Raw genomic sequence first — 27,127 nt, forward strand, 5'->3', positions numbered from 1 at the left:
ACAGCCTTGACATACTCCTTTTCCTATTTGGAACCAGTCTGTTGTTCCATGTCCAGTTCTAACTGTTGCTTCCTGACCTGCATACAGGTTTCTCAAGAGCAGGTCAGGTGGTCTGGTATTCCCATCTCTTTCAGAATTGTCCACAGTTTATTGTGATCTGCACAGTCAAAGGCTTTGGCATAGTCAATAAAGCAGAAATAGATGTTTTTCTGGAACTCTCTTGCTTTTTCGATGATCCAGCGGATGTTGGTAATTTGATCTCTGGTTCCTCTGCCTTTTCTAAAACCAGCTTGAACATCTGGAAGTTCACGGTTCACGTATTATTGAAACTTGGCTTGGAGAATTTTGAGCATTACTTTACTAGCATGTGAGATGAGTGCAATTGTGTGGTAGTTTGAGCGTTCTTTGGCATTCCCTTTCTTTGGGATTGGAGTGAAAACTGACCTTTTCTAGTCCTGTGGCCACTGCTGAGTTTTCCAAATTTGCTTGCATATTGAGTGAAGCACTTTCACAGCATTTGGGGAGAGATAACTTCTAGTACAGGAGATGCAGGAGACATGGGTTTGATCTCTGGGTCAGGAAGATCCCCTAGAGAAGGAAATAGCAATCTGCTTCAGTATTCTTGCCTGGAAAACTCCATGGATAGAGGAACCTGGCCAGCTACAGTCCATGGGTTCACAAAAAGTTGAACATGGCTGAGCCTGCACACAAGGATATTCACTGGGCTCCCTGATGGCTCAGTGGGTAAAGAGTCCACCCGCAAAGCAGGAGACACAAGAGACTCAGATTCAATCCCTGGGTCAGGAAGATCTCCTGGACAAGGAAATGGCAACCCACTCTGGTATTCTTGCCTGAAAAATCCCATGGGTGGAGGAGCCTGGCGGGCTACGGTCCGAAGGGTCACAAAGAGTCGGACATGACTGAGTGACTAAGCACACACACAAGGCTGTGCAAATACTCCATTTCTCCTTGGTTTCACGCACCGTTAGAACTCCACAGTGAATCTTGCCTTCAGCAGCTGTCACCGTGATGTGCCAGTGGTGAGTTTCTACTTCCTTCCAGCAGGCTGTTCTAGGACACCTTTCTCTGGTACGTGCCACATTCACAGTTCTGCTTAATCGCCTTCATGCTTTAGGGCTCAGTTCCAGCATTCCCAGCTCTGGCTGCCCAATCAGATCTCCTGCTGCTACTGCTGCTAAGTCACTTCAGTCATGTCCGACTCTGTGCGACCCCATAGATGGCAGCCCACCAGGCTCCTCCGTCCCTGGGATTCTCCAGGCAAGAACACTGGAGTGGGTTGCCATTTCCTTCTCCAATGCATGAAAGTGAAAAGTGAAAGTGAAGTCGCTCAGTCTTGTCTGACCCTCAGCGTCCCCATGGACTGCAGCCCACCAGGCTCCTCTGTCCATGGGATTTTCCAGGCAAGAGTACTGGAGTGGGGTGCCATTGCCTTCTCCAATCAGATCTCCTGGAGAACTTTGAACATGTACTGATTGCCAGGCTTTTGTCATCGAAACATTCGATTCAGTTGGTGTGGGCTGAGTGCAGTCCTCGATACGTTTTAAAGGTCCCAGGACATATGCTCTGGAGCCTGTGCTGAGGACCACTAGCCAGCCCAGTGCTCTTGCAGCTTCTCTGGGAGGCTGCCCCACTGTCTTTGACAGAACTGGTTACTCCCATAACTGTTCCCAAAGACCTCAGTTTCCTATGGTACCCACCAGTGCCTCTGTGGGTCTTCAAAGTCAAAAACTGGGTCTTAGCCAGTGTTTCCCAAGAGCGCAGAGCAGAGTCCAGCACAGAATGGGTTATTGGTGAGCATCTGTTGATGGAGAGAATGATACAATCACAATGGAAACAAAAGCAGGAACTGTCTGCAAGATGTGGCAAGTTCCTGCCCACCTTCAACTGAGTTAGAAACCCAGGAACACCAGTGCATGTGTCAGTCATAATCATTTTTTCCACTGTTACTCTGGTCCTCAGCTTTCTAGGAAAAACTAAAGTCTCATGACCAAGAAGTCACTGGCACATATACTGCAGCCATCTGCGCTTTCACTGGGATCTTCAGAAGGGACTTGTTCACATTTTGCCTTGGAATTGTCAGTAAACCAAAGCATCAAGGCTTCACTTCTAACAAAAGGAGATTACCTTGAACTGGCCTCCTTTGGTACGTTAGCCTTGGAAGTCACAAAGATGGCAAAGACCATGCCTGGAAACGCTTAGAGTAGAATGCTGTGACTGGTGTTCCAAACGAGTTTTATTTACAAAAACAGATGACGGGCCAAATTTGGCTTTCAGGCTTTACTTTTTCGGACTCTGGGCTTGAAGAAAAGGGAATCATTAATGAAATAATTGCAGGGTTCATTATAAAAGTAGTGGTTCAGAGGAGACCCATGTGACTCCGGGAACGTCAAACAGGAGGACCTGAGAGTCAAGGAAGGTGCTCACGGCAACGGTCCTTTTAGGTGAGAGCTGAGGGTGAGGAGTCATTAACGAAGTGAAGGGAAGGAAAAAAATCACCTGAACTGACAGAACAGCTGATGGAAAAGCCCTGAGGCCACAGAGACCGGGGCTCTTTTCGGACGCTGAAATAAGACCTGGATGCAAGCTAGGAAGGCCAGAGGGGCGAGTGCATGCAGAGAGCTGGAGAACGACAGGTAAGGATGTGGTCCTATCCCCAAACCTGTGGGAAACTGTTGCTCTTTTGATTCTAAGGCAGAGGTCCCCAACCTCCAGGATCTATATCCTAGTGATGGTCTGAAGTGGAGCTGATACAATAATAATAGAAATAGGTGCAAGTGAAAGTCGCTCAGTTCAGTTCAGTCGCTCAGTCGTGTCCGACTCTGCGACCCCATGAAGTGCAGCACTCCAGGCTTCCCTGTCCATCACCAACTCCCGGAGTTCACCCAAACCCACGTCCATCGAGTCAGTGATGCCATCCAGCCATCTCATCCTCTGTCGTCCCCTTCTCCTCCTGCCCCCAATCCCTCCCAGCATCAGAGTCTTTTCCAATGAGTCAACCCTTCGCATGAGGTGGCCCAAGTACTGGAGTTTCAGCTTTAGCATCATTCCTTCCAAAGAACACCCAGAACTGATCTCCTTTAGAATGGACTGGTTGCAGTCCAAGGGATTCTCAAGAGTCTTCTCCAACACCGCATTTCAAAAGCATCAATTCTTCAGCACTCAGCCTTCTTCACAGTCCAACTCTCACATCCATACATGACCACTGGAAAAACCATAGCCTTGACTAGGTGGACCTTTGTTGGCAAAATAATGTCTCTGCTTTTGAATATGCTATCTAGGTTGGTCATAACTTTCCTTCCAAGGACTAAGCATCTTTTAATTTCCTGGCTGCAGTCACCATCTGCAGTGATTTTGGAGCCCCCCAAAAATAAAGTCTGACACTGTTTCCACTGTTTCCTCATATATTTCCCATGAAGTGATGGGACCAGATGCCATGATCTTTGTTTTCTGAATGTTGAGCTTTAAGCCAACTTTTTCACTCTCCTCTTTCACTTTCATCAAGAGGCTTTTTAGTTCCTCTTCACTTTCTGCCATAAGGGTGGTGTCATCTGCATATCTGAGGTTATTGATATCTCTCCTGGCAATCTTGATTCCAGCTTGTGCTTCTTCCAGCCCAGCGTTTCCCATGATGTACTCTGCATATAAGTTAAATAATCAGGGTGACCATATACAGCCTTGACATACTCCTTTTCCTATTTGGAACCAGTCTGTTGTTCCATGTCCAGTTCTAACTGTTGCTTCCTGACCTGCATATAGGTTTCTCAAGAGGCAGGTCAGGTGGTGTGGTATTCCCATCTCTTTCAGAATTTTCCACAGTTTATTGTGATCCACACAGTCAAAGGCTTTGGCATAGTCAGTAAAGCAGAAATAGATGTTTTTCTGGAACTCTCTTGCTTTTTCGATGATCCAGCGGATGTTGGCCAATTTGATCTCTGGTTCCTCTGCCTTGAAAGTCACTCAGTGGTGTCCAGCTGTTTGCAACCCCATGGACTGTAGCCTGCCAGGTGCCTTCTGTCCATGGAATTCTTCAGACAATAACACTGGAATGGGTAGCCATTCCCTACTCCAAAGACCAAACCCCGGTCTCCTGCTTTGCAGGCAGATTCTTTACTGTTTTAACTACCAGGGAAGCCCAGTAAAAAAGGATGATTCAAGCATATTACATTTATTTTGCTGTAGAAATAAGTGAAAGTGTTAGTCACTCAGTCGTGTCTGACTCTTTGCAACCCCATGGACTGTAGCCTTCCAGGCTCCTCTGTCCATAGGATTCTCCAGGCAAGATTACTGGAGTGGGTTCCCATTTCCTTCTCCAGGGGATCTTCCTGACCCAGGGATTGAACCCGGGTCTCCCACATTTCAGGCAGATTCTTTACCGTCTGAGCCACCAGGAAAGTGCACAATAAATTGGATGCCCTTGAACTGTCCCGAAACCATTCCGCCCCCTTACACCCAGTGTGTGGAAAAATTGTCTTCCACAAAACCGGTGCCTGGAGCCAAAAAGATTGGGGACCGCTGTTCTAAGGGGTGATGTGATTGAATTCTCTTTGGAAAGTTCTCACTCCAGCTTCTGTCAGGTATCCCACTGAGAGCACCCAGGCGTGAGAGACTAGGGTGGTCCAGAGCACTTTGTTGCAGCAGAACCCCGCGCCTGAAGCCCAGGGCTGATATGCAGCTCAGCCCTCTTTCCCCACCACTTCCTTCTTTTATGTTTGCTATTCTAACAAATCTTCCTCTCTCTCCACCTCCAAATGAGGAGTCACATTGCTGGATGCATTTTACAGTCCCAGCTCCATCCCATTTAATTTCTCTCACCTTCCTTCTTTCCCTCCCCAGCCTGATCCCCCACTAACTTCGTAAAACTTGCAAGTTAAATTTTTCAAAGACTGGTTCTGACAAAGCAGAGGGAATTAGATTTGGCGAAACCCTTCGTAAAAAATTGAAGACACGCTATATTAACATACATTGATTTATTCATAGTGTTTCATTACAAGTAAGTGAGGATCCTGTAATACCAGGAAAGGTGAGGAGAGCAGGCGAGCACGGTATATTATATTGACAGCTCGGTGGAAATTGAGTCGCTTTTGGATTGAATTTGGAGCTCAGAAAAGGAATTGGCTAGTAAATAAGGCATGAGTTTTACCACCCAGTGTCTGTATATCAATGTAGTTGCCACCAGCCCAGGCAGGGGATGGGGGCTGAATTTCAACAGGATGCTCCAGCACCCCGGGGTTCACAGCCACGGGCAGAACTATTCGAACATCTGCCTCCTCCTTCCACCAGGAAAAACTGGATTCCAGCTGCACACAGCTCTCCAGTCAACACAGGATTTTTCTCCGTTCTCCCAAGCCTTCTCCCACCCTAGGTCTTTGCCCACTTAGTTTTCTCTGCCTAGAACCTCGAATGCTCCTTTCTCTGCTCTGACTCTGTATCATCCCCGGGGTATTATTGATAGTTCAGTTTTCCCCTTAAGATACAGCCCTGAGCACTTTGTCTTAGTTTGACATTTCTCAGGAGCAGAGCCCGAGACAAGGATTTGAGCATGAACAGATTATTGAGAACTTTGGGAAACACTAAGAAGTGGGGAAGGAAAAGGAAGGTAGCCAAGGATGGGTGTGTTTTCCAGCCACCTACCTATGGAGACACATGGCGTGACATCCCTCAAGGAAATCCCCAGGGATGCAGCAACAGTATCACAAGAGAGGAGCCAGGAATGTATGTTTCAACTTCCATCAGTCCAGTTTCTGGGGGTGTAAATTACTTGGCTTGCTTCTGGGAAGGGCTGAAGTGGGTGCAGTTATCGGAGAGAATGCTGTGACCAGGGGCCCCCTGGAACCTGAGGAGTGGGTGCCCTGCCAGCTCTGCTTGCAAAGTGCCCGAATGCTTCAATTCTGTGCATGGCTCCTCCTGGACTCACTGTGCTCCAGGTAGAATCTGGGCTCTCTCCTCAACCTGTGACATCAATTGCTATACTGCTGCTGCTTCGTAGCAGAGAGAGAGGTTACCTCTTTCTCCAGAATGGTTGGTGTCCTAACCAGAAAGAGCCAACTACTACTTTCTTTTAACTATTTATTTATTTGGCTGCATTGAGTCTAAGTTGCAACACGTGGGATCTTTAGTAGCGGCATGTGAACTCTTAGTTGGGGTCTGTGGGATATAGGTCCCTGAACCAGGGTTCAAACCTGGGCCCTCTGTATTGGAAGCATGGGGTGTTAAGCTCTGGACCACCATAGAAGTCCCAGCTGCTTATTTTTGAAGCAGAGTTGGTATGTTCCCTTTTCTGCCTGGCTTTGGCCTTCCTGACAAGCATGATACATTCCTGATGGAAGACAGTGATGCAAGGTGGCTGTGTAGTTAACTTACCTCATTCTGGAACAGAAGACCCTGAGGACAGGGCCTGACCGGTGTTCACTGCATTCATTTGCTAGGGCCTGGCCACACAGAGTGCACGTCCTAGAATATGGGAGTGTGCAGGGATTAGTTGTCATGGAGTAAGTGAATGAACGTATTCTTTGGTTACTTAAATTCGTTTTCAGGCCAGCAAGTGTGGTTTGAAATAAAAAAACACAGGTTTCAGAGTCCAACAAACCTGGGTTTATCTTTGGTCAGAGATAGGACATGGGATAACCTCAACAAGGCCTGATCTATGGCCACACGTGATAGCCTCATGAATCTCACACACATGATGTTGAGCAAAAGAAGCAGACACTGAAAAGTACAGCCTGTACAATTCCACTTATATAAAGTTCAAAGCCAGGCAGAGTTAGTCTGTGCTGTTAGAAGTCAGGGTAGAGGGTGTTCTTGCAGGGGAGGAGCGGGGGATCAGAAAGGAGATGTGAGGGGAAAACCTCGGGTCTGGTAATGTGTCTCTTGATTAGTTGCTGGTCACATGGTCCTGTGCAGTTAGTAAAACTTCATCCAGCTGTCTAGTTTTCTGAATATAAATTGTGCTCCAGTAAAACACTTTTAATAGAACAAACTAGATAAACCTGGGCTTCCCTGGTGACCCAGATGGTAAAGAATCCACCTGTAATGCAGGAGACCTGGGTTCGATCCCTGGGTTGGGAAGATCCCCTGGAGAAGGGAAAGGCAACCCACTCCAGTGTTCTGGCCTGGAGAATTCCATGGACTCTATACTCCATGGGGTCTAAAAAAGTCGGACATGACCGAGCAACTTTCACTATCGCCACATTGTCCAAAGTGGTGGCCCCAAGCAACACAGGGTCACCACACTTTTGAAATGTGGCTAGTTCAAGTGGAGATGTGCCATAGGGTAAAATATACACTCGATTTCTAAGACCTAATATGAATAATAGAGTAGAACATATTTCATTAAATTTTTATGTTGATTGCAGGTTTAAATAATAATATTTTAAATCTGCTGAGTTTAACCAAATAGATTATGAAAATTAATTTTACTTTATGGTCTTCTTTATTTTTTCTGTAATGAGTGTGACCATTAGAAAATTGAGAGTTATGTATGTGGATTAAATTCTGTTTGTACTACACAGCAGTGCCCCAAAGCATGGACAGTGAAGTATTTGGAGGCTGGAATCATCTGTAAGGTGGATGGTAATGGCTAAACTCGTGACCATGCTCGCCTGCCTTCTGCTTCCCTCCCCTGATGCTCCTCCTGGTGAGCTCCACTCAGCTTCCTGGGCGAGGCACTGATTGGTTTGTTTGCTGGCTTCTTGCACAGATCAACTACAAGGCCGTGGGCTCATTGGACCCGAATGCTGACCTGTCCAGCCAGAGGGGCAAAGTGTTCAAGCTTCGGAATGAAACCCACCACCTCTTTGTGGGTCTGTACCCTGGAACCACCTACTCCTTCACCATCAAGGCCAGCACTGCAAAGGGCTTTGGGCCGCCCGTCACCACCAGGATCGCCACCAAAATTTCAGGTATCTGTCCTAGAAAGGGGAAAGGAAGAAAGGTGACGGTGTTGGTTTTTATCCACTCCTAATACACCTGGGAGTGGAAAGGGGTGGAGCCGACCATCACCGAGTGATCTTGGAGCAGCAAGGACAGTGCAGTCCCTCATCTATCACCACCGTCATCTCGTGAAGAAAACCCAATCCAGGAGCTTCCTAAAATATAAAACATATATCACCTACACTAGACCAGAGGGAATGCTGAGTGATTTACTCAATAGTTTACCGAGCACACAGTTGCACCAAATAGTACATTTTCGCCATACAATTTCATTTGTAAAAATGTGATTCATTTTCAGGAGTATTCCTTTTGGCAGTGCAGGGCACAGCACGGGTTCTCATGTAACCTCCAATGAATGAGCGAATGAAAAAATAAGTGAATGCCCAGAGCCAGAGCGGCCCAAGATGTCACCTGCCCTCAGCTGTCAGGCCCCCTCCCCCGCCGGACAGCTTCAGAGCGGAATTATCTCAGACCTGTGTTTACATTCACACTGTTTCAGCATGCCCATGCACTTCTGGTCTGCGTCCACACAGACTTTGCATAGACGAGGACCCCTGGTAGTTTTTGTAGCTTAACGTTTCGACACACCCTTAAACCATGAGCATCTTCCAAGTTGCTACACTGCTTTCATTACAATTATCTGTCAAGCGGATGGACGTAATTTAATTAAACCTTCCCCTGTGGTTGGATATATTTGGCGCCTCCATGTTTTTAATAAAATAATGCTTCAATGAACATGTTACCGAATAAAGTTTGATTTCTTGGCTTGGATTATGAATTTAGGATTAAATTCCAGAAATTGAAATACTGAATTAAAAGGAATGTAAGTTTAATAGCTCTTAGTACAAATGGCTAAATTACCTTCTCAGGGGATTAGGTTTAGTGATGTTCCTATCAGAAGAGAGGGTCTCCTGAAGGGAAAAAAAGAAAAGATCAGAGCAAAGGTCATCACTGCTGTAATTTGCATTCTATTTCTTTTTTATTTTAATTTTTTAAATTGTATTTGCATTTTAAATGTGTTTAAGGTTGACTTTACAGTCACACCTTTAAGTACTTATATTTCCTGCATTTATCTGTCTATGTGGTATGGAACTTTTTGATCCATGAAGGCTACCAGCCACATCATTGTTCCCCTCTCCAGACTCTTCTGCATCTTGAAGGAACCTACAGGAAGGTTGAAAGTCAGGGTCTTCTTTGCTGAAAGCCTCGGATGCCACGTGACTCATCCAGTGCTTCCCCAAATAGCTCCCTCCTAGGCAACCTGGGTGTCTTGTGGGAGGTGATGCTGGGGTGGGGTTGGGACCTGTGCTCACTCCCTTCTCTCTGTTCTCTGTCCAGCTCCGTCAATGCCTGAATATGACACAGACACCCCACTGAATGAAACAGACACGACCATCACGGTGATGCTGAAGCCTGCTCAGTCTCGGGGAGCCCCTGTCAGGTGAGGAGGGGTCTTAACCTGACGTTTTCCATTTTCTTTCTCTTCACCATGCACACCTCCAGCTGAATCATGCCGCTGGCAATGCCTGTGGGCAAGACTGCCCAGGAGCAAGGCTTCCTGGAGGAAAAGGATCAGCAGCTTCAAGCCCAGTTCAGAGGGCCACTGAGCCAGGAGCCCTCTCTCCCCACCATGGGGCACTGGGACTGGCTTAGTGGGAAGGTGTGGATAGGGATCTGAAGAGGGCTGGGAGAGAACTTTCTGGAACAAGCCTATGGTAAATTTATTTAGTCAGGCTGGAGGCCCCGGGAACACAGTATCCCAGCAACATGGCCTGTACATGCCCATCTGCCATTAACAGACATATAGACAGATGCACCAAATGATCAAAAGGACCTGCTCAGAAATTTCAAAGGAGGCACAACCTCAGCGCTAGTCCCGTTTATAGCCTTAGTGTTCCACAGGGGGCTTGAAGTCAGAGTCATACAAGTGTATCTATAGCCCAGGCAGCAAAGGCATCTCTGTAGCCAAGCTGACCCCAAGCAAGTCCATGGGCTTCTGGCTGTCAGGAAGGTGGGCACCTCTTTTATATAAGCTACCCTTTGTATCATGGTGGCCAGAAAGTTCATCTGGGTTTCCCATAAGATGTTGCTGGCTTTTGCTCAGAGCTCAAGGGACTACAGACCCTTGAAGCCAAGCAGAGTGTTTGGTGGAACAGCTTTCAAATTGGCTCAGTTCAGTTCAGCAAGCATGCATGGAGTGTTTTATGTGCCAGGAATGGAGCAGAGTACAGGGGATGAAAGCAACCCGTTGATTCCTTCGTTCGACAAACATTTCTTGAGCTCTCTCTCGGTGCCAGGCACTGTTTAAGTGCTTGGAACACGCCTGTGAACTAGCTGCAAATTACTCCTGCTCTAAAGAAAGCTGGACTCTAGCTGGGGAGACAGAAACATGAAAACTTAGTTACAGTACAATTCAATTCATGCTTGTGGAGATGCACGTAGGCGCTCAGAGGACAGAAGTCCCAGAGGAGGTGACAGTGAGATGTAACTTTGTTGTTCAATCACTAAGTCATGTCTGATTCTTTGTGACCCCAAGAACTGCAGCATGCTAGGCCTTCCTTTCCTACACTTTCTCCCAGAGTTTGGTCGAACTCATGTCCTTCGAGTTGGTGATGCCACCCAAGCATCTCATCCTCTGTTGTCCCCTTCTCCTCCTGCCCTCAATCTTTCCCGGCATCAGGGTCTTTTCCAGTGAGTAGGCTCTTTGTGTCAGGTGGCCAAAGGATTGGAACTTTAAGAGATGTATCTTAAATGTTGTATGAGATTTAAGCGCAGTAAGATGGTCCAGCATGAGCGAAGGCATGGAGTCAAGAGGGAGCCTGATGTCATGGGGAGTGACCAGGAGCAGTTATATTTGCTGTAGCATAGAGGTCGAGGCAGGAGCTGGGAGCTACTAGAGGGGGCACTGGAAAGCCATGGGATAGCCACATTCAGAATCTCTTTTATGATACTGGAGACTGGGAGATCAGCCAAGAGGAGGCTATGGAGATGGTCTAGTTACCTGTTTTCCACCCTGGTCCTACTCCAGAAATTATGGACAGTGGAGCAAATAGAATCATTTGCCAGCAATTTGAATTTTCTGCCTGTTCTGTAGACTTTGAACAGTATCTATGCTAAGTCAGGTGAGTCTTCAGGCCATCAAACAGGTATGTGTAGCATTTGTGAGAGTATAATTTTTGCCTTATATTCCACACATCAGTTGTTCCAGGACTGTCCTAGCTGTGATGAACCAGAGTAGATGGTGGCTTTTTAACATCAGATAAGGATTATCGTACTGTTTCTGTAGATTACTGAACTGCTGTGTTTCTTCCTGTTATTCTCAAGCAACATTGTGACTATTTTTCCCCTATGCACTAACATTGGACTTCCCTGGTGGCTCAGATGGTAACAAATCAATCTGCAATGCAGGAGACCTGGGTTCAATCCCTGGGTCAGGAAGATCTCTTGGAGAAGGAAATGGCAACCCACTCCAGTATTCTTACCTGGAGAATTCCATAGACAGAGGAGCCTGGTGGGCTTCAGTCCATGGGGTTGCAAAGAGTCGGACGTGACAGAGAGACTAACACCTTCACTTTCATGCACTGAGATATCACTAAACTTTAGTTCAGTCGCTCAGTCGTGTCCGACTCTTCACGACCCCATGAATTGCAGCACGCCAGGCCTCCCTGTCCATCACCAACTCCCGGAGTTCACTCAAACTCACGTCCGTCGAGTCGGTGATGCCATCCAGCCATCTCATCCTCTGTCGTCCCCTTTTCCTCCTGCTCCCAATCCCTCCCAGCATCAGAGTCTTTTCCAATGAGTCAACTCTTCGCATGAGGTGGCCAAAGTACTGGAGTTTCAACTTTAGCATCATTCCTTCCAAAGAACACCCAGAACTGATCTCCTTTAGAATGGACTGGTTGGATCTCCTTGCAGTCCAAGGGACTTTCAAGAGTCTTCTCCAGCACCACAGTTCAAAAGCATCAATTCTTTGGCACTCAGCTTTCTTTATAGTCCAACTCTCACATCCATACATGACTACTGGAAAAACCATGGCCTTGACTAGACGGACCTTTGTTGGCAAAGTAATGTCTCTGCTTTTGAATATAACTAAACTGGTTCACCGAAAAAATTAGGGTGAACCTCATTGGTTCATTGATCCCTAATGTGGGACCATTCATGTGCTAAGTCACTTCAGTCGTGTCCAACTGTTTGCACGCTTATGGACCATGGACCAGGCTCTTCTGTCCATGGGCTTCTCCAGGCAAGCATACTAGAGTAGGTTCTAGTATCTTTGCGATCTCCAGGGCATCTTTGCGACCCAGGGATTGAACCCACATCTCTTACGTCTCCTATTTTGCAGGCAGAGCTTTACCATTGAGCTACTGGGGAAGCCCTTGAGAGCCCACATTTTCAAGTGGAAAGAGCTGGCTAGCTTCCATTTGATGAGCACACACTGGCTGTGTGCCCGTCACTATACATAAACTGTCTGCCTCCTCACAGCGCTGCAGTTGTAGCTTCCCCATTTTGCAGATATGGAAACTGAGATACACAGAAACTAAGAGCACTGACCTAGCCGTGAAACACGTAAGTGCTGCAGGCAGCCTTCAAACCCAGTCAGCCACCCCTAAGCCAGCACTCAGTCAGTCTGGCCCTACCAACTCCCTAGGAGAAAAGTCATACGTGATGTATTTTAGTGACATTTCCACTGGAAAAAAAATTAAAATAAATGTCACTGCTCAGAGGGCAATGCCTGGTGTCTGGAAAAGTCTGGCTGCTTTTCTTCTTAAGCTGTAGATCACTGAGGGTGGCTCAACACTCATTTTCTGGAATTATTTTCAGACTCTTGCTTGGGCATTTGCCAAGAAGGGAAGAGACTAATCAGTGCCATCCAGCAAGGCTTTCAGGACAACCGTGGTGACAGCAGAAGCGGTATCACATAGAAGTCAGCTACCTTAATCCTGTGTCACCTTGAACTCTGGGCACTAGAATGCCCCTGTGGGAGGCGGTCGACCATTAAGTCATTTAACAAATATTTTTTGAGCAGGAACTGAGCTAAGCCCTGAAGATATAGCAGGAAACAAGACAGACATATACCTGTCCTCTAGAATCTTTGTTGCTGTTCAGTCACCAAGTCATGTCTGACTCTTGCGACCCCATGGACTGCAGCACACCATGCTTCCCTCTCCTTCACCATCTCCTGGAATTTGCTCAGACTCATGTCCATTGAGTCAGTGATGCCATCCAACCATCTCATCTCCTGTCACTCCCTTCTCCTCCCACCCTCAATTTCTCCCAGCATCAGGGTCTTTCTCAGTGAGTCAGTTCTTCACATCAGGTGGCCAAAGTATTGGAGCTTCAGCTTCAGCATCAGTCCTTCCAATGAATATTCAGGACTGATTTCCTTTAGGATGGACTGGTTTGATCTTCTTGCTGTCCAAGGGACTTTCAAGATTCTCCTCTCGAACCACAATTCAAAAGCATTAGTTCTTTGCACTCAGCCTTCTTTATGGCCCAGCTTTCATATCTGTACATGACTACTGGAAAAACCATAGCGTTGACTAGATGGACTTTTGTCGGCAAAGTGATATCTCAACTTTTTAATACACTGCCTAGGTTTGTCATAGCTTGAGTCTTACCATCCGTTGAATACGCATGTGAATGGGGCAGGGAGGCATTGAGGAAGAAAGGAAGCAGAATAACGAAACCAGCAAAGCAAGATAACTTGAAGCCAGTAAGGACAGTGACTGTATTGGTTGAGAGAAGGAATAGTCAGGCTGGAGAGATGAGCACAAACCAGGCAAGTAGACCAGCATGGAGTCCTGCAGGCTAGGAGAAGCAGGAGCCTTGAGAACACAGCCAAGAAAGTCTGTGACCCCTGGACACAAAGAGCTCTCTAGATGCATTGGGTCAAGGATGCCCAGAATCATGTTTTATATTAATAGCTAATAGTGCCTACAATTCCGTCATAGCATCTGATTGTCACTTAGCCAGTGAGTAAGCTGTGTGGGAAATGCCATCTCCATTTCAGAGGGGAAGCTAAAGACTAAGATATTAAGTGACTGGCCCAAGGTCAGGGACCTAGCTTCCTGCCTCTGAGTTCGTTGCTCCACCAGGAAGTTCTGAGTTTTCCCCCTAGCTGGGATGTCAGGTGATGACAGGGTGACCTTCTGGTGGGGTTGCTGTGGAGTGAACCTCCACCAACTAGGGAGTGAGGGGTGGACAAGACAGTTCTGATTGTGTGCAGTAATTGATGAAGCCCGGCATGACTCTGAGTGGAGAGCCTTCCTGTTCTCCAGCAGACTCATACCTGAGCCTCAGCCTCCAGGCGACCCCCAGGTAGGCTGTTCTTCCTCCTTCTGCCAGTGATGCTCTGATTCTGGCTGAGCCAAACTCCAGCCCCTGGTGAACTGCCTGCTGCCCTGTGCGTGAACCCATACAGCTCTGACTCTGTCTGATAGGACTGAGCGTGGCAGGGTAGGGGGCGCGGATTGGGAAAGGAAGGATTGCCACTGGGGGCTCCTGCACCCTCATCCCTCCAGCCAAACCACCTTGGCAGCCTTGGCCTATTTTTCTAACATTCCGCAATGGAGATTTATTGCTTTTGCATTGCTTTCCCCAGGCCTTCAAAGATTTATTGGTTTTTAAGTGACAGAATCCCAGAATTGCTTAAAAGATCAATCAAATAGTGACTAGAATCTAATATTCAGCTCCAGCTCGCACACGCCGAGCCTTCTTCCCTCACGCCCTGCCTGTCGTGCTGATGTATCTGTAGTAACCTTCATGAGAAAGTAACTTGGCCGTGAATTAATCACCCATAATGCAGTCCTGGAAGGGATGCCCAGGGCTGAGCCCCTGGTTCTGGAGCAGACCCTCCTCTGGATCCCCAGCTGGCTTCCTGAGAGCTGTCCTCCACACTCTCACCCTCCACTGTCTCCTTCCTGTCCCATCACTCACTGGGACCCACCCACTCAGCTTCTGCATCAGCTTTTTTTGGAACTTCTTTACCGGGGATCGAACCCACACACCCACTGCAGTGGAAGCATGGAGTCTTAGCCACTGGCCTGCCAGGAATCAGCTTCGGGATTAGCTCTTTCTCCTCCCTCTGCCACTGTCCACCCTGCTCTCCTGACCTGCCAGGGCGGCTTTCTGGTCTGCCTGTCATAAGTTCCTCTTCCTTCAGTCCGTCCCCCACAGGGTTTTTGAACTGGTCCTTTAGAAGCACAAATTTCCTGCTTAAAATTCTTAAATGGGTCACTGGCTTCCTACTGCATTAAGTTCAAGCTTCTTAGTACAGAATTCAAGACCCATCCAAATCTGTTTCTAACCTTTTCTGGCTGTTTCCTCTTACTCTGTCCCTTTAATGGGCTTTACTCAGCCATGCCATGCATGCTTCCTTCATCATTCTTTCATGAGCTTTTAATTATGTTATACATTTGCTTGTATATTTTATTTGGTTTACTTGCTTACATGCCCCTCACTAGACTGTGAGCTCCAGGAAGCCAAGAAGTTTGACACTAATAGATCCCTTCTTGGAACGGGGTCTCACTTTAGTAGGTACTCCAAAAAAGAGAGAGAGGGAGAAAAAGAGAGAAAGGAAGGATTGGGAGGGTGGGGTACGGATAAAGAGAGAGACAGAGAAAGAAAGAAAGGAAGGTTAAATTCAGCAACTCGGGTGGTAGCTGGCAGAGGCAGGCTATTGGAACAGTGGAGATGCACTTCACAGGCCCTGCTTTTACCTGTCTCCTGTGTATGAGGGCACAGTCCAGAGCAACTGCCTGTGATGACGCAGATGCCCTGCGTTTACTGTCTGATAGACACCACTAGCTACACGTGACTGTTAAGCACTTGAAATAGGACTAGTGAAACCAAGGAACTGATTTTTTTTTATTTTATTTGAATTAAAGAGTCATATATGCTAGCATTTGGACGTGCCACTCTATAGGGAAGACAAACAGAAAAAGAAAAAGTGCAGATGAGCCTGTGTATCTGGTCAGTGGTTTCCATGAGAGTTCAGAGCAGAGCCTTCCATCACTGGCTCCGTGAGCTCAGTTGAGAAGATGGCTTCCTGGAGGCTGTGTTGCCTGAGAACTGCCAGACGAGGGGGAATTTGACTCAGGAGGAATGGTGTGTACAGGAGCTGAGGTAGAGCAGATGGATGTTAGGTTCAGGGAATGTTGGGCCAGGGCACAGAGATGGGGAATGAGGCAAAGAAGTGGGCAAGAGCCAGGTAAGGTCTTCATTCGGGGTTTAGACTTTGTCTTGAAGGGTATGGGGAACACTGGCAGGAAGATGCTCAAGTTTTTGTCCTTCTCTAAGCAGTCAAGCCCTTGTCTGTTCCATTCTCTCTGCCGATCACGGCATCCCACCTCCCCAACACCTGGGTCAGATCTGCCGCATCCAGGACCATCTCTCATCCTGCTGCAGGATGTACCAGCCCCACCTTGGGTTCTCATGCTGCCTGGCCCCTCCTTGGTCAGGGACTTGCATTTTCAGTCTCTACCAGCCTGTGACCTCTTTGGGGGCAGAAACTGGGTCCCACAGGATCAGACCTGAGATCTCATGCTCTTCCTACCACAGCTGACATCCCAGATGGAGACACTGGTGCAGCAGAAGCTCCTGGAATCAGATCCCCTCATGCGATTGACTTATTTCATGGCTTAGGGTCAGATTCTGAATTTCTCTGATTCAAGCTGCTTGTTGGTAAAATGAGAATACCCATATCACAGATTGTTTTAAAGGTCAAATAAGCTAAAGTGCATAAAGTGCCATTGGTAGTTGTTCAGTTTGCTCCTGAGGTTGACCCAGCTGTTGAGACAAGTGGTGGCTGCCTGCCCTGGGTTGGCCATGGCAGGATTATTCTTTGAGCCCTGCTACAGTCGATGCCTGGGTGCCCTCTGACGCTATGTATGATTCACTGGAGGCTTGTGCTGGTGGCCTGTGGCATGTCAGGGAGCGTGCAGTGGTCTCCAGAGGTGTCACAAAATCCTCAAAATGATTCTCAAAAATGGATTCTCAAAAATGGATTCTCAGTTCTGAGCGCCTTTCAGAAACACCAAGTCAATCAGACAGGGCTAGGAGGTCTCAACTACCGAAGGGCCAGCAAAACGAGGGCCGAGAGCAATGCCCCCAGCTTGGAGGAGAGGCCGCTCAGTGTTGTGAAATCAAAGCAAACAGGTCCACAGCCCCCTCAGGCAGGGGTGTGGGGGCTCCCTGAGCTGAAAAGTGCAAGTGCTAGTCACTAAGCTCTGACTTTTTTCAACCCCATGGATTGTAGCCACCAGGCTTCTCTGTCCATGGAATTCTCCAGGCAAAAGTACTGGAGTTTTCTTGCCATTTCCTTCTCCAGGGTATCTTCCCGGCCCAGGGATCAAACCCATGTCTCCCTCATCACAGGCAGATTCTTTACCATCTGAGCCACCAGGGAAGCATGAGCAGAGACCTTATAAATACTAGGACCAGAGTGGGAACACAGAGTCAAAAACCGTGCAGGAGAGATGAGACCAGATTCTGGGAGATGAATGGGGTTTATCTGTTAACTCATCTGTTTATCAGTTCATCAACTAATTAAGCAATAACCATCTACTTTGAATTTCAACAAAAAACCACATGCCAGACCCTGTGCTGAGCACCAGAGACCCAGAAATGAGCGAAACAGGCCCACCAACTGCTGACATCCTAAGGGCAGATACAGCTCTGAACTAACAATGCCACTGACACTCACAACAGACTGTTACCAGCTGTAGCTGAGTCTTACAGGGTCCATGTCACCTCACCATCCCTTCTCTGATTTCAGCCGTCTGAGCTGGGTAGTTCCACGCAGAGTTATAGGATCCCATCTCCAGCATCAACACCCACCCTTTGTTGACATCCTTTTGCCACAGTTCCTTCTCCAGAGTCCCATGTATCTGGTTTAGCCGGAGCAAGCAGGTTCAGCTCAGGAATGCAAGTGATTTAATGTTACTGATGCCTCATGCTACAACTTCTGAAGTTCTGTGCTCCTTAGAGCTCGGTAACAAGAGAAGCCACCTCAATGAGAAGCCCATGCAGTGCAACTAGAAAGACCCAGTGCAGCCAGAACAATAAAAAATGAAGGTGATGGAGATACAGTTGTTGAGGAGGTAGAATGGGTGAGCCTTGGCGATGACTTCTCTCTGGGGCAGGGGACGGGTATGAGGAAGAAGACGCTGTCCAGGATGGCTCCCAGGTTTCTGGATTGGTTAAATAGATGGATCATGGTGCCATCCTCTGAGCCGAGGAACACAGAGGAAGGGAAAGGTCTGTGAGGGACCTGAATGGGGGAGTCAGAAACCACTTGGGCAAGGACAGGCTGGGACCTGAGGCATGGTCCAGGCAACCTTGGAGGGGCCTGGACCAATTGGGGGCCTCTGGGGGACCTCCTCCAAGGTCACTGGGACTTGTGGCTTACTTTCCTGGGCTACTTGAGGCATAGTGCCCAGAGGGTAGGGCTGTAGCTTGGAAGGTCAGAAGTATGTCACACTGAATACTGGAGCCAGTGTAATGTGGCCAGTGGCTTCTAAGGTCATTGCAGGTTCTCTTCACTGCCTGATGAAAACCCATAATCCAGCTGCCTTTGACAGGTACAGCTCCTTAAGACTAGAGATTCTGAAATACACACTGATGAGCTACAGGGCGAACAGGAGTTCCAGCCAGCTTTTAAAGAAAGAAGAAGGTTTATTGAGAAGTAAAGGAAACAACTGCCAAATTTCCTCTAGGATTCCTTTAATAACTGTGAAGCCCAGAGTGGGATCATGTGAAGCAACCACAGGAGGGTTTTGCCAGTCTATGGAGCTGCAGCGAGCAACATTGGCATCATTACCATCTGATTCTCAGATACCAGCATGCAATGGCATCCTATTAGGGAGGGGAAATGAAAATTTGGAGGATTTATTAACATGGGGCAGCCTGAGGAGTTCACAAGTCCCTGTCCACGTTTGTAGAGATGAGAAACCACAGTTACATTTAGAAGCTCTTTCTCTAAACATCATTTGGTTCACTGAGTTCCCTGCTCTGTGGGCCACCTCCACCAGGGCCTGGAGATGAGGAGTCCTACGTACGATGTGGGGGGATGGGAAAGAAGCATTCCCCCCAAAGCTGTGAGATTGAGTTCTGCACATAATACCACTTGTTGTCAAGTCTCACAGCCTGCTGGGATTTCATCACACCAGATTGGGAAAGAGCAGGAGCCACATACAAGAAGCAGCGACCAGAAATAAGGAAACATGGGATAAATGCTGCTGCAGAGCTATTTCCGATGGGGCCGCCCCACACTCTGAATATGACGGCTAATGGAACATGGAACTGTGATTAAAGAGACTTGTAGCAACTACTAGGGAAACCGCCAAGGAGGCTCCGAGTGTAACCCAGAGCTGCACTCAGAACAGTCATCCAGGAAAACAAAAGGCACAAAAAGGTGCGACTGGAAGAGCAGAGGTGGGTTTGCGTTTGCCTTAGCACTTCCTGATTGCATCGCAGCTCTTCTTTGATCAGCTCCTCCCCTGCCCTCCTCCCCCTACCCACCCCCCAACCCCCGAACGGCCCAGCTTACCAAGAATGAATTGGCTCTGGTGTTACAGCGTTCTGGATCAGTTTCCTTAGGCTCAAACCAAAGAGGAAAGACAGGTGTTTCAGGAGGAATATTTTAAATGGAGCAGGAGCAGTTGCTGGAACATGAAGCACGAAGGAGTGTGCTATTTTGGACCGTCTGCCATCTGGAGAGATGGAAGCAGAGACTGTTACTGGCGTGAGGGAAAGGAGAGTGTGGTTGTCATGTTCACCTCCTACCACAGGCACTATTTAAATTCCCCCAGAACTGGAGTGCTGGAGAGGCCTCGGAGCAGGGGGCTTGGATTTGGGAATCATTAACATCCAGGTGATATTTAAAGCATGGGAGGAGTGGAGAGCTTATCTAGGGGGATTTTAGACTGTAAGAAATGAGGAACAAAACAGAACTCTGTGAAACTCTATCCAGGTACCACCCTGGAGATGGAGAAGGACTGGTCAAACACGCAGAAGAAAAACCAGAGCAGAGTTAAAACATGAAAGCCAAAGGAAGACTCATTTAAAGAAAAGAGACGATTGACATTTTATGATTTGATTTTGTCTAAGTCACAGCGGTTTCCAGTCATTCTGGCACCAGGAACTGGCTTCATGGAAGACAGTTTTTCCATGGACCAGTAAGGTGGGATGGTTTGGGGATGATGTGAATGTCATGTGCATTACACTTACTGTGCACTTTATTTCCGTTACTGGTTTATCAGGTCCACTTCAGATCATCAGACATTAGATCCTGGGGGTTGGGGACCCCTGCTCCAAGAGCTCCAGTCAGTTTTTACAGTAGAAAAAGAAGAAAGACACATAGCTTGACCCAGGACCATGGGAAAAGGAAGATGATGATATCAACAAAAGTGCTTAAAAATGGACCATATGGTCCAGGCTTGATTAAAAATGCCTATGCAGGTAGCTGTGCACATGATGAAAGTCCTGAATGCCAGATGACCTCAGTACTATTGAGAATCTGTGCCGAGGGTCCAAAGCTGGGAGAGGCTGAAAAGACAAGAAGTGATATTTAGATGGACATATACACACTACTATATGTAAAATAGGTAACTAATAAGGACCTACTGTGTAGCATGGGAAAACTCTACTCTATAATGGCCTAGATGGGAAAAGATTCTAAAAAAGAGTGGATATATGGATATATATAACAGATTCATCACTGACTCAATGGACATGAGTTTGCGCAAGCTCCAGGAGATGGTGAAGGACAGGGAGGCCTGGTGTGCTGCAGTCCATGGCGTCTCAAAGAGTCGGGTATGACTGAACGACAACAGTTTCACCTTGCTGTACCCCTGAAACTAACACAACATAGTAAATCAACTATACTCCAATAAATTTTTTTTTTTAAAGAATTGATATTTAGAGAATAAGATAATCGAAGTTTCAATAATGGAACCCTGCTGTGGGATGAAGTGGCTTTGAGTCTGACTGTTGGCAGTCACATTAGATAGATGGTAATGGATTCAAGGTGAAGCCGAGTATTTTCAAGAACAAAGAGATCAGGCTATGGAGGGCACAGCTATCTAAGTAGATACGGTTCTTCTGACGCTAAACCTCCCACCCAGGGGAACTGGTGAAGACCCTTCCTAAGAGCAGAAGTGACTCTGCATGCTGCCTTCTCCTGGGTCTCACCTGTTCTCCAGCCTGTTTTCTGCTGACCTTCACTTCTCACTGTCCTGGTCCCTGTGGCAGCTGGCACCACTGCTTTGTCTCAGATCTTGCACAGCTGATGAGTGATGGCTCTCAGTTTCTCTACCTGCAGTCACCCAAAGGTCAGACTTTCAAGTCAGCCTCCATCAGGTGCATCTCTATAGTCCCATCTCCTGATGCTCTTCTGAGCTAGTGCATGGACCTGTGCCATGTTAGAATCCAGGGAGGTTTTCTCTCATCCACAAAGCTTTCTGCTCAGTACTCGCTCCTGCTGCCTGCAGCTGCTCAGAGTTGCCTCCTATTGGCAGCAGTAAGAGGGGTGATCCTGAATGCTCTGGCTTTTTAGTAGGACTGGAACTATTTAAAGGTTAGAGTCTCCACCATGAGATAGAAGAAATTTGTACTTACCCCTTTCACAGTGCAGCCCATCCTTTCCTTGCCTGGCTGCTGGGGTTTTCTGTTTAGTGCATTTCCACTTGGGTGTAGACTCAGTAAGCAATTTATAAAGGTTATAAATGTATTAAGTAAATATTCTTGGCCAGAGCAAGGAGTAGCAGTAGCACAAGGAGGAATCAAGGGCCAGGGTTCAAACCTACACAGCCCAGCACCGTAGCCAAAGCTCCATGAGGCTATTGAAATTTAAATTAGTTCAAAGTAAATTAAAACTTCAGTTTGTTAGTTGCACTATCCACATTTCAAGTCCTCAGTAGCCAGATGTGGCTAGCAGTTATCATATTGAGCAGCATTTCCACTATCACAGAAAATTCTCTTTGACTGCATTGCTGTAGACTCTGGGAGGGCTGGTAAAAATAGGTCAGGGCCCATATTTGGTTTCAGACAGGCTATTATATTAATGTAGGCATTTGAGACCATTGGTAAAGGCCAGGAATCCTGTCATAAGAAATACAAAATATAATGGGGGCTTAGAAGGCAGAAAATATGTCTCCCCAAAAGCCGGAGGGGACCTTTGACTGGGCTAACTTGCTGCTACGACCCTGATCTACTAAACTGGACTTCCCAAATTCCACTGCGTCACTCTGGCCTGGGAATAAAGTCTGGGGAATGGTTTAAGCCCAGAGTTTTAAAACTTTATTGACTAGAAGACTTACCTGGAGAGCTGGTAAATATGAAGATCCTTGCCCATCCCTAATGGTAATGAAATTAGACCTGAGAATCAGTGTTTTGAACAAGCTCCCCTGTGATGATGATTCCGCTGGTCGTGAACCACAACTTGAGTACCACCGGTTTAACCTCTACCCCACTCCAGTACTCTTGCCTGGAGAATCCCATGGACGGAGGAGCCTGGAAGGCTGTAGTCCATGGGGTCGCTAAGAGTCAGACATGACTGAACGACTTCACTTTCACTTTTCACTTACATGCATTGGAGAAGAAAATGGCAACCCACTGCAGTGTCCTTGCCTGGAGAATCCCAGGGACGGGGGAGCCTGGTGGGCTGCCGTCTATGGGGTCACACGAAGTCGGACACGACTGAAGCGACTTAGCAGCAGCAGCAGCCCTGGGTGTGGAGAAAAGAGACTGTATAGGAAACCAAATACTTTCTTCCTGGTACCAGTATTTGTTCAATGTGACAATACAGAGAAGCAGTTGTTTTGCATTTTACTGTAGAGTTGCCCCTGTGGGTTTTACCGCTTTTGGAACTCTTATGTCCCTTTTGGTGTATATTTCAGCATGAAGATAATCAGTTTTCACTTATAAGAGCTGAACTAGGATTTCTGCCAGCTTACTTCTCAATCCCTGTCCACCGGGGGCTCAAAACACACCCCTGTTTTCTTATGATGATGACAATGACTGGTGTCTGAAATACATGTTGTGTTGTTGCATGCTGATAGCATATCTGAACGTATCACTTCTGTACAGATATTGGGGCTTAGGTAGAAAATGGTTGTTGGGTAAGACTGAGCATCAGTATCAGAACAAATCTGTATTCTTTCTCAGAAGGCTAGAGCAGCCTGGGAGAAACAAATCCATTTCCAACTTTCACTCTATAAAAAGTTCCATATTTTCTCAGATCAGACAAAATATATTGAGTGCCAAAATGCTGCAGCAATACGGACGCGTCCCTCAGCTGGGTTGGAATCTGTATGCATTGTCCCCCCGGGCCAGTTTTGATTATGTTCTTTTTCCTTTTATTGCAGTCAGCAAATCTGAATTTGCTATTGTGGGGAGAGCAAGAAGAAGAGGAAAAAAATGAAGGTTTTTAACCTTCAGAAAGTTCAGAGGTTCAGTCTGAATAAGCACAAAAACTTTTCAGTGTGCTTCTGAATTCCTTGAATTTGCAGAACTGCTCAGAATCCCAAGAGAACTACCTTGCACGTAGGATTCAGGCCCCGCTTTGTAGCTAAAAGGCAGAGCTGCAGTTATGAGAAAGGAGCAAAATTAAGGAAAGAGGGAAGAGGAATCAGAGAGGGGGAAAAAAAAGAGTTTGGTCCCCATCCAGGCTAAGTTTCAGCCTATTCAGTTTCTTCAATTCAAAGCCATCTGCTTCCCATGACTCTCAGATAACGTCTCCCCTGCCAGGACACCCTGTTCCTGCTTAATTGAAATTAGTTTCCAAGAATAGTTGTCCAATGCAGTTTCCAGTGGAGGGACTGTTTTGAAAGTCACAATAGGAGTCGAAGCTTTGGGATGCAGATGTCCACACATGAGCCAGATGTTCGAAAGGCATCACACGGTCTATAGCAGCCTTCACATTTCCAAAGCCAGGAGTTCTCTCAGTGGCCTCTGCCACTCGCAAATGGCTCCTTTGAAACTGCCACCATCTCTCCATCAGGGACCTGTAATCCCACAAGTGTGAAGGGAAACAATCACTTTGATTCAGGTTTAGAGCTATGTGTTTCCCAGGCTTAATTATACCACAGGTATATAAATTACAGAAACATGTTAATGCTCCCATGATTAAAATTATAGAGTGCCTAATTGAAAAAGCATAAACTGAATTGAAGAATTCCTAATTATAGTTTGCTTTGAGGTGTTAATTTCCTCCATAACGAATGTGTAATTTCTTGGAACCTAAACAGGTAGCCTCTTGCATCAACACGTAGGCTGCAGACAGGTGGGATAAGGTTGATTTTTCAGTTCAGAAAGTTGACAAAGGAGGCTTGGTTCAGGCGGAGAGGATTGAAAGGGAGCTTGGGAAGGAGGTAAAACTAGTGAAGGCCATAAACCAAGGTGCACCTTGTGGACATTGGGACCAAGGACTGATGAGGAGCCCCTACAAAAATTTTTCCACCTGCTTTTCTCTTTCCAGAGTCTCAACTTTCATCCCAGTTAGTTTTAGTAATTTTTGTGCCTGTAAGACAGTGATTCTTAAAATTTGGTCCGGACCAATGGTAATATCTGGAAATTTATTAGAAATGAAAATCCTAGGCCCCGCCCCCAATCTATTGATTCAGGAGCTCTGTGGATGGAGCCCAGATGGCTGTGTTTTAACGAGACCTCCAGAAGATTCTGATTCATGCTAGAGTCTGGGGAGCACAATTCAGAATGGGTCCCAGATAGCCAAAGTCACATCCAGCTGAGCTTTCTTGGGCTCCTTCTCTGGATCAGAAGCTGTGATTGGTGGCTTCCCAAGCATCATTTCATTCTATAATCTTAACATCACACTGGAGTAGGAAAAAAAAAATGCTCCTTCTTTCACAGGTGAGAACATTGAGATCCAGAGAAGTTGGCTTGTCCAGCTCATATTGTCTTTGATAGCTGGAGGCCTTGCCTGTAAGCTCTGATGGAGACTCGGATGGAGACTCAGCATCATGCTGGCCATTTCTTTCATTGCTGTGACATAGTTTCCATTCATATCTTTACTGATCAATGCATTTTCTAAGCACTATAGAGCTGGAGGCTAACTGCTGCTGAGAATGGCTTCTAGGTGACCCACGACTTTGCTAATGTTGAGTCTGACTGTAGCAGGATGAGGAAGGGGCTCCTAAGTATTGGGTTGGCCAAAAAGTTAGCTTGAGTTTTTCCATAAAATGTTACAGAAAACCCCCAATAAAAGTTTTTGGTCAAGTCAATATTTGTAAAAATTGCTATTAATGGCATAGATTGGTAGGATGCATTCTTCCTGAACAGTGATGTGAATTCTAAGTATGAAAGGCCACAGCTCAAAAAGATACTCCTTGAATTCTGGCAGGAACTCTCCTTGCATAATGACCCAAACAGCTGTGAGCCCCCTGTTAGTTACTTTGGGGACCCGATAAGTAAGATGCACTCTATCTCCATCTCCTCTTGTCCAGACATATTGGTTTTCTCAGGTTTCTGTTTTCTAGTCTAAACAGAATAGGTCAGAGACCTATTCTGTGTGTGTGTGTGTGTGTGTGTGTGTGTGTGTGTGTGTTTGCATTGTCATAGGTTTTAACCAATCCACAGCCATCTGAAACAATAAACTTATGTTCCTAGTTTACAACACTCTATCAGGTTTTTGCACAATTCTTAACCATTCCCATACAGTTGAAAATTTGGGTCATTTCTAGTTATTTGTTGTTATAAATAACCCAGCAATAAATATATTTATTCGTGCTTTTCTTTTGGTATTGTATCTTTAAATAGGAAAAAAAAAAAAAACCCAGGAGTGGAATTACTGAAATAAATAAAATGGAACTAAAATGTATTGAGTGCCTACACTTATATGCCAGGCACTGACAGCCAATTCATATATATTAACCTTTTTCATTCTTTAATTAAAAAACCTCAAAGTAACAAGCACACATAGCTGGGAAATCAAATAATCAAACCATTCTCTGCTCCACATTTTTCAACCCCCTAGTCGTGTGCCCCATAGGCAACTGCATTTTAATTCTTTGCTGTTTCTTCTGGGAATTGGCAATGTCACTACATAATGTGCTATTCTAAAGTTATTGATTACAGACATTATCTATTTACTTCCCACTATTATAGAAGAGAATTTGGCTGTCTTGAATCATCCAGCTTCCCAATGTAGTTAGACTCCTGGTTTTAGTTAAATAAATGCACAGTAGCTAATTTTATCGTTCTAAAAGTAGGCTTCAGTGCCAAGTGGTATACAATTTTTATTATAGTATTATATAATTAACCACAGGCTTACTATGTACTCAACACTATTTTAAGTCCTTTACCTAGATCAACTCAGTTAATTCTCATCAAAACTCTATGAGGTAACAACATATAGTATCTCTGTTTTAAGAGGGGAAACTGAAGCACTGAAAGATTAAGTCACTTTCCAAGGTCATCCAGCTAGGAAGTTGCTAATTTGGGATTTGAACATGACTTCTGACTCCAAAGCCTGACTCTTAACCATTATGCTATACTACCTCTCATCACTCTTCCTATTTTGTACAATTAAAAAAAATTCATTATAGAAGGTAGTAGTATTCTATTTTGCCCAAGCAATAGCTTTATTATTCTATTAATACATTTTCTTTCACAGAGCTCTACCATTTCAGATTTATTATTACTCTTTTTTCTTTGATTTTCTTGTTGTTTGTTGTTATTGGTGGTGGTAGTGGTCATGTTGTTGTATGCCAGCCTTGTTCAGCACTTGTTTAAAATTTCAGCAATCATAGTTTTTCCTTTGAAGAGCTATTTACTGTTGTCTGATTTTTTTTTCCCCCCTCATAGCAGCGATTCTTGCTTATGGAAGCAATCATTTCTTTTCTGAGGATGATGTTTTGATTTGGAGAGTAATAAAGGTTTTGTTGACTCCTATATTATCTCTGTTTCCTCTGGAGTCATTTTTTCCTGTTTCGAATTGACTGCTCTCATTCACGTTGGGACATTTCTCACCTAGTTGGTGAGTCTTGGTAATCCATGTTTAAAAGTCAGGTGTTGTAGAAGTTGAATGAAAGTGATGTTTTGGGGAGTGAAGGCTTTCAAACTCTCCAGAGCTGAAGCCTCCTGTCTCCTTCCAGAGGGGTAGGAGTTAGATATATAGAGGCCCATGTTCCAGGGTTTGATGGTTTCAGGCATAGAC

At 46.1% G+C, this 27,127-nt stretch overlaps 1 protein-coding gene across 10 annotated transcripts in view; it reads left to right on the top strand.

Moving 5' to 3' along the window:
• Positions 1 to 27,127, top strand: part of PTPRT (protein tyrosine phosphatase, receptor type T) — a 1,160,479-nt gene that overhangs the window by 866,710 nt on the left and 266,642 nt on the right. For all 10 annotated transcript variants that reach the window (XM_027558515.1, XM_027558516.1, XM_027558518.1 and 7 more), the window contains exons 10-11: positions 7,718 to 7,919; positions 9,289 to 9,391. In XM_027558515.1, coding sequence (XP_027414316.1) covers positions 7,718 to 7,919; positions 9,289 to 9,391 — 305 coding nt within the window. The remainder of the gene's footprint in view (positions 1 to 7,717; positions 7,920 to 9,288; positions 9,392 to 27,127) is intronic.

This window comes from Bos indicus x Bos taurus, chromosome 13 (genome assembly GCF_003369695.1).
Source record: "Bos indicus x Bos taurus breed Angus x Brahman F1 hybrid chromosome 13, Bos_hybrid_MaternalHap_v2.0, whole genome shotgun sequence".
Lineage (NCBI taxonomy): Eukaryota > Metazoa > Chordata > Mammalia > Artiodactyla > Bovidae > Bos > Bos indicus x Bos taurus.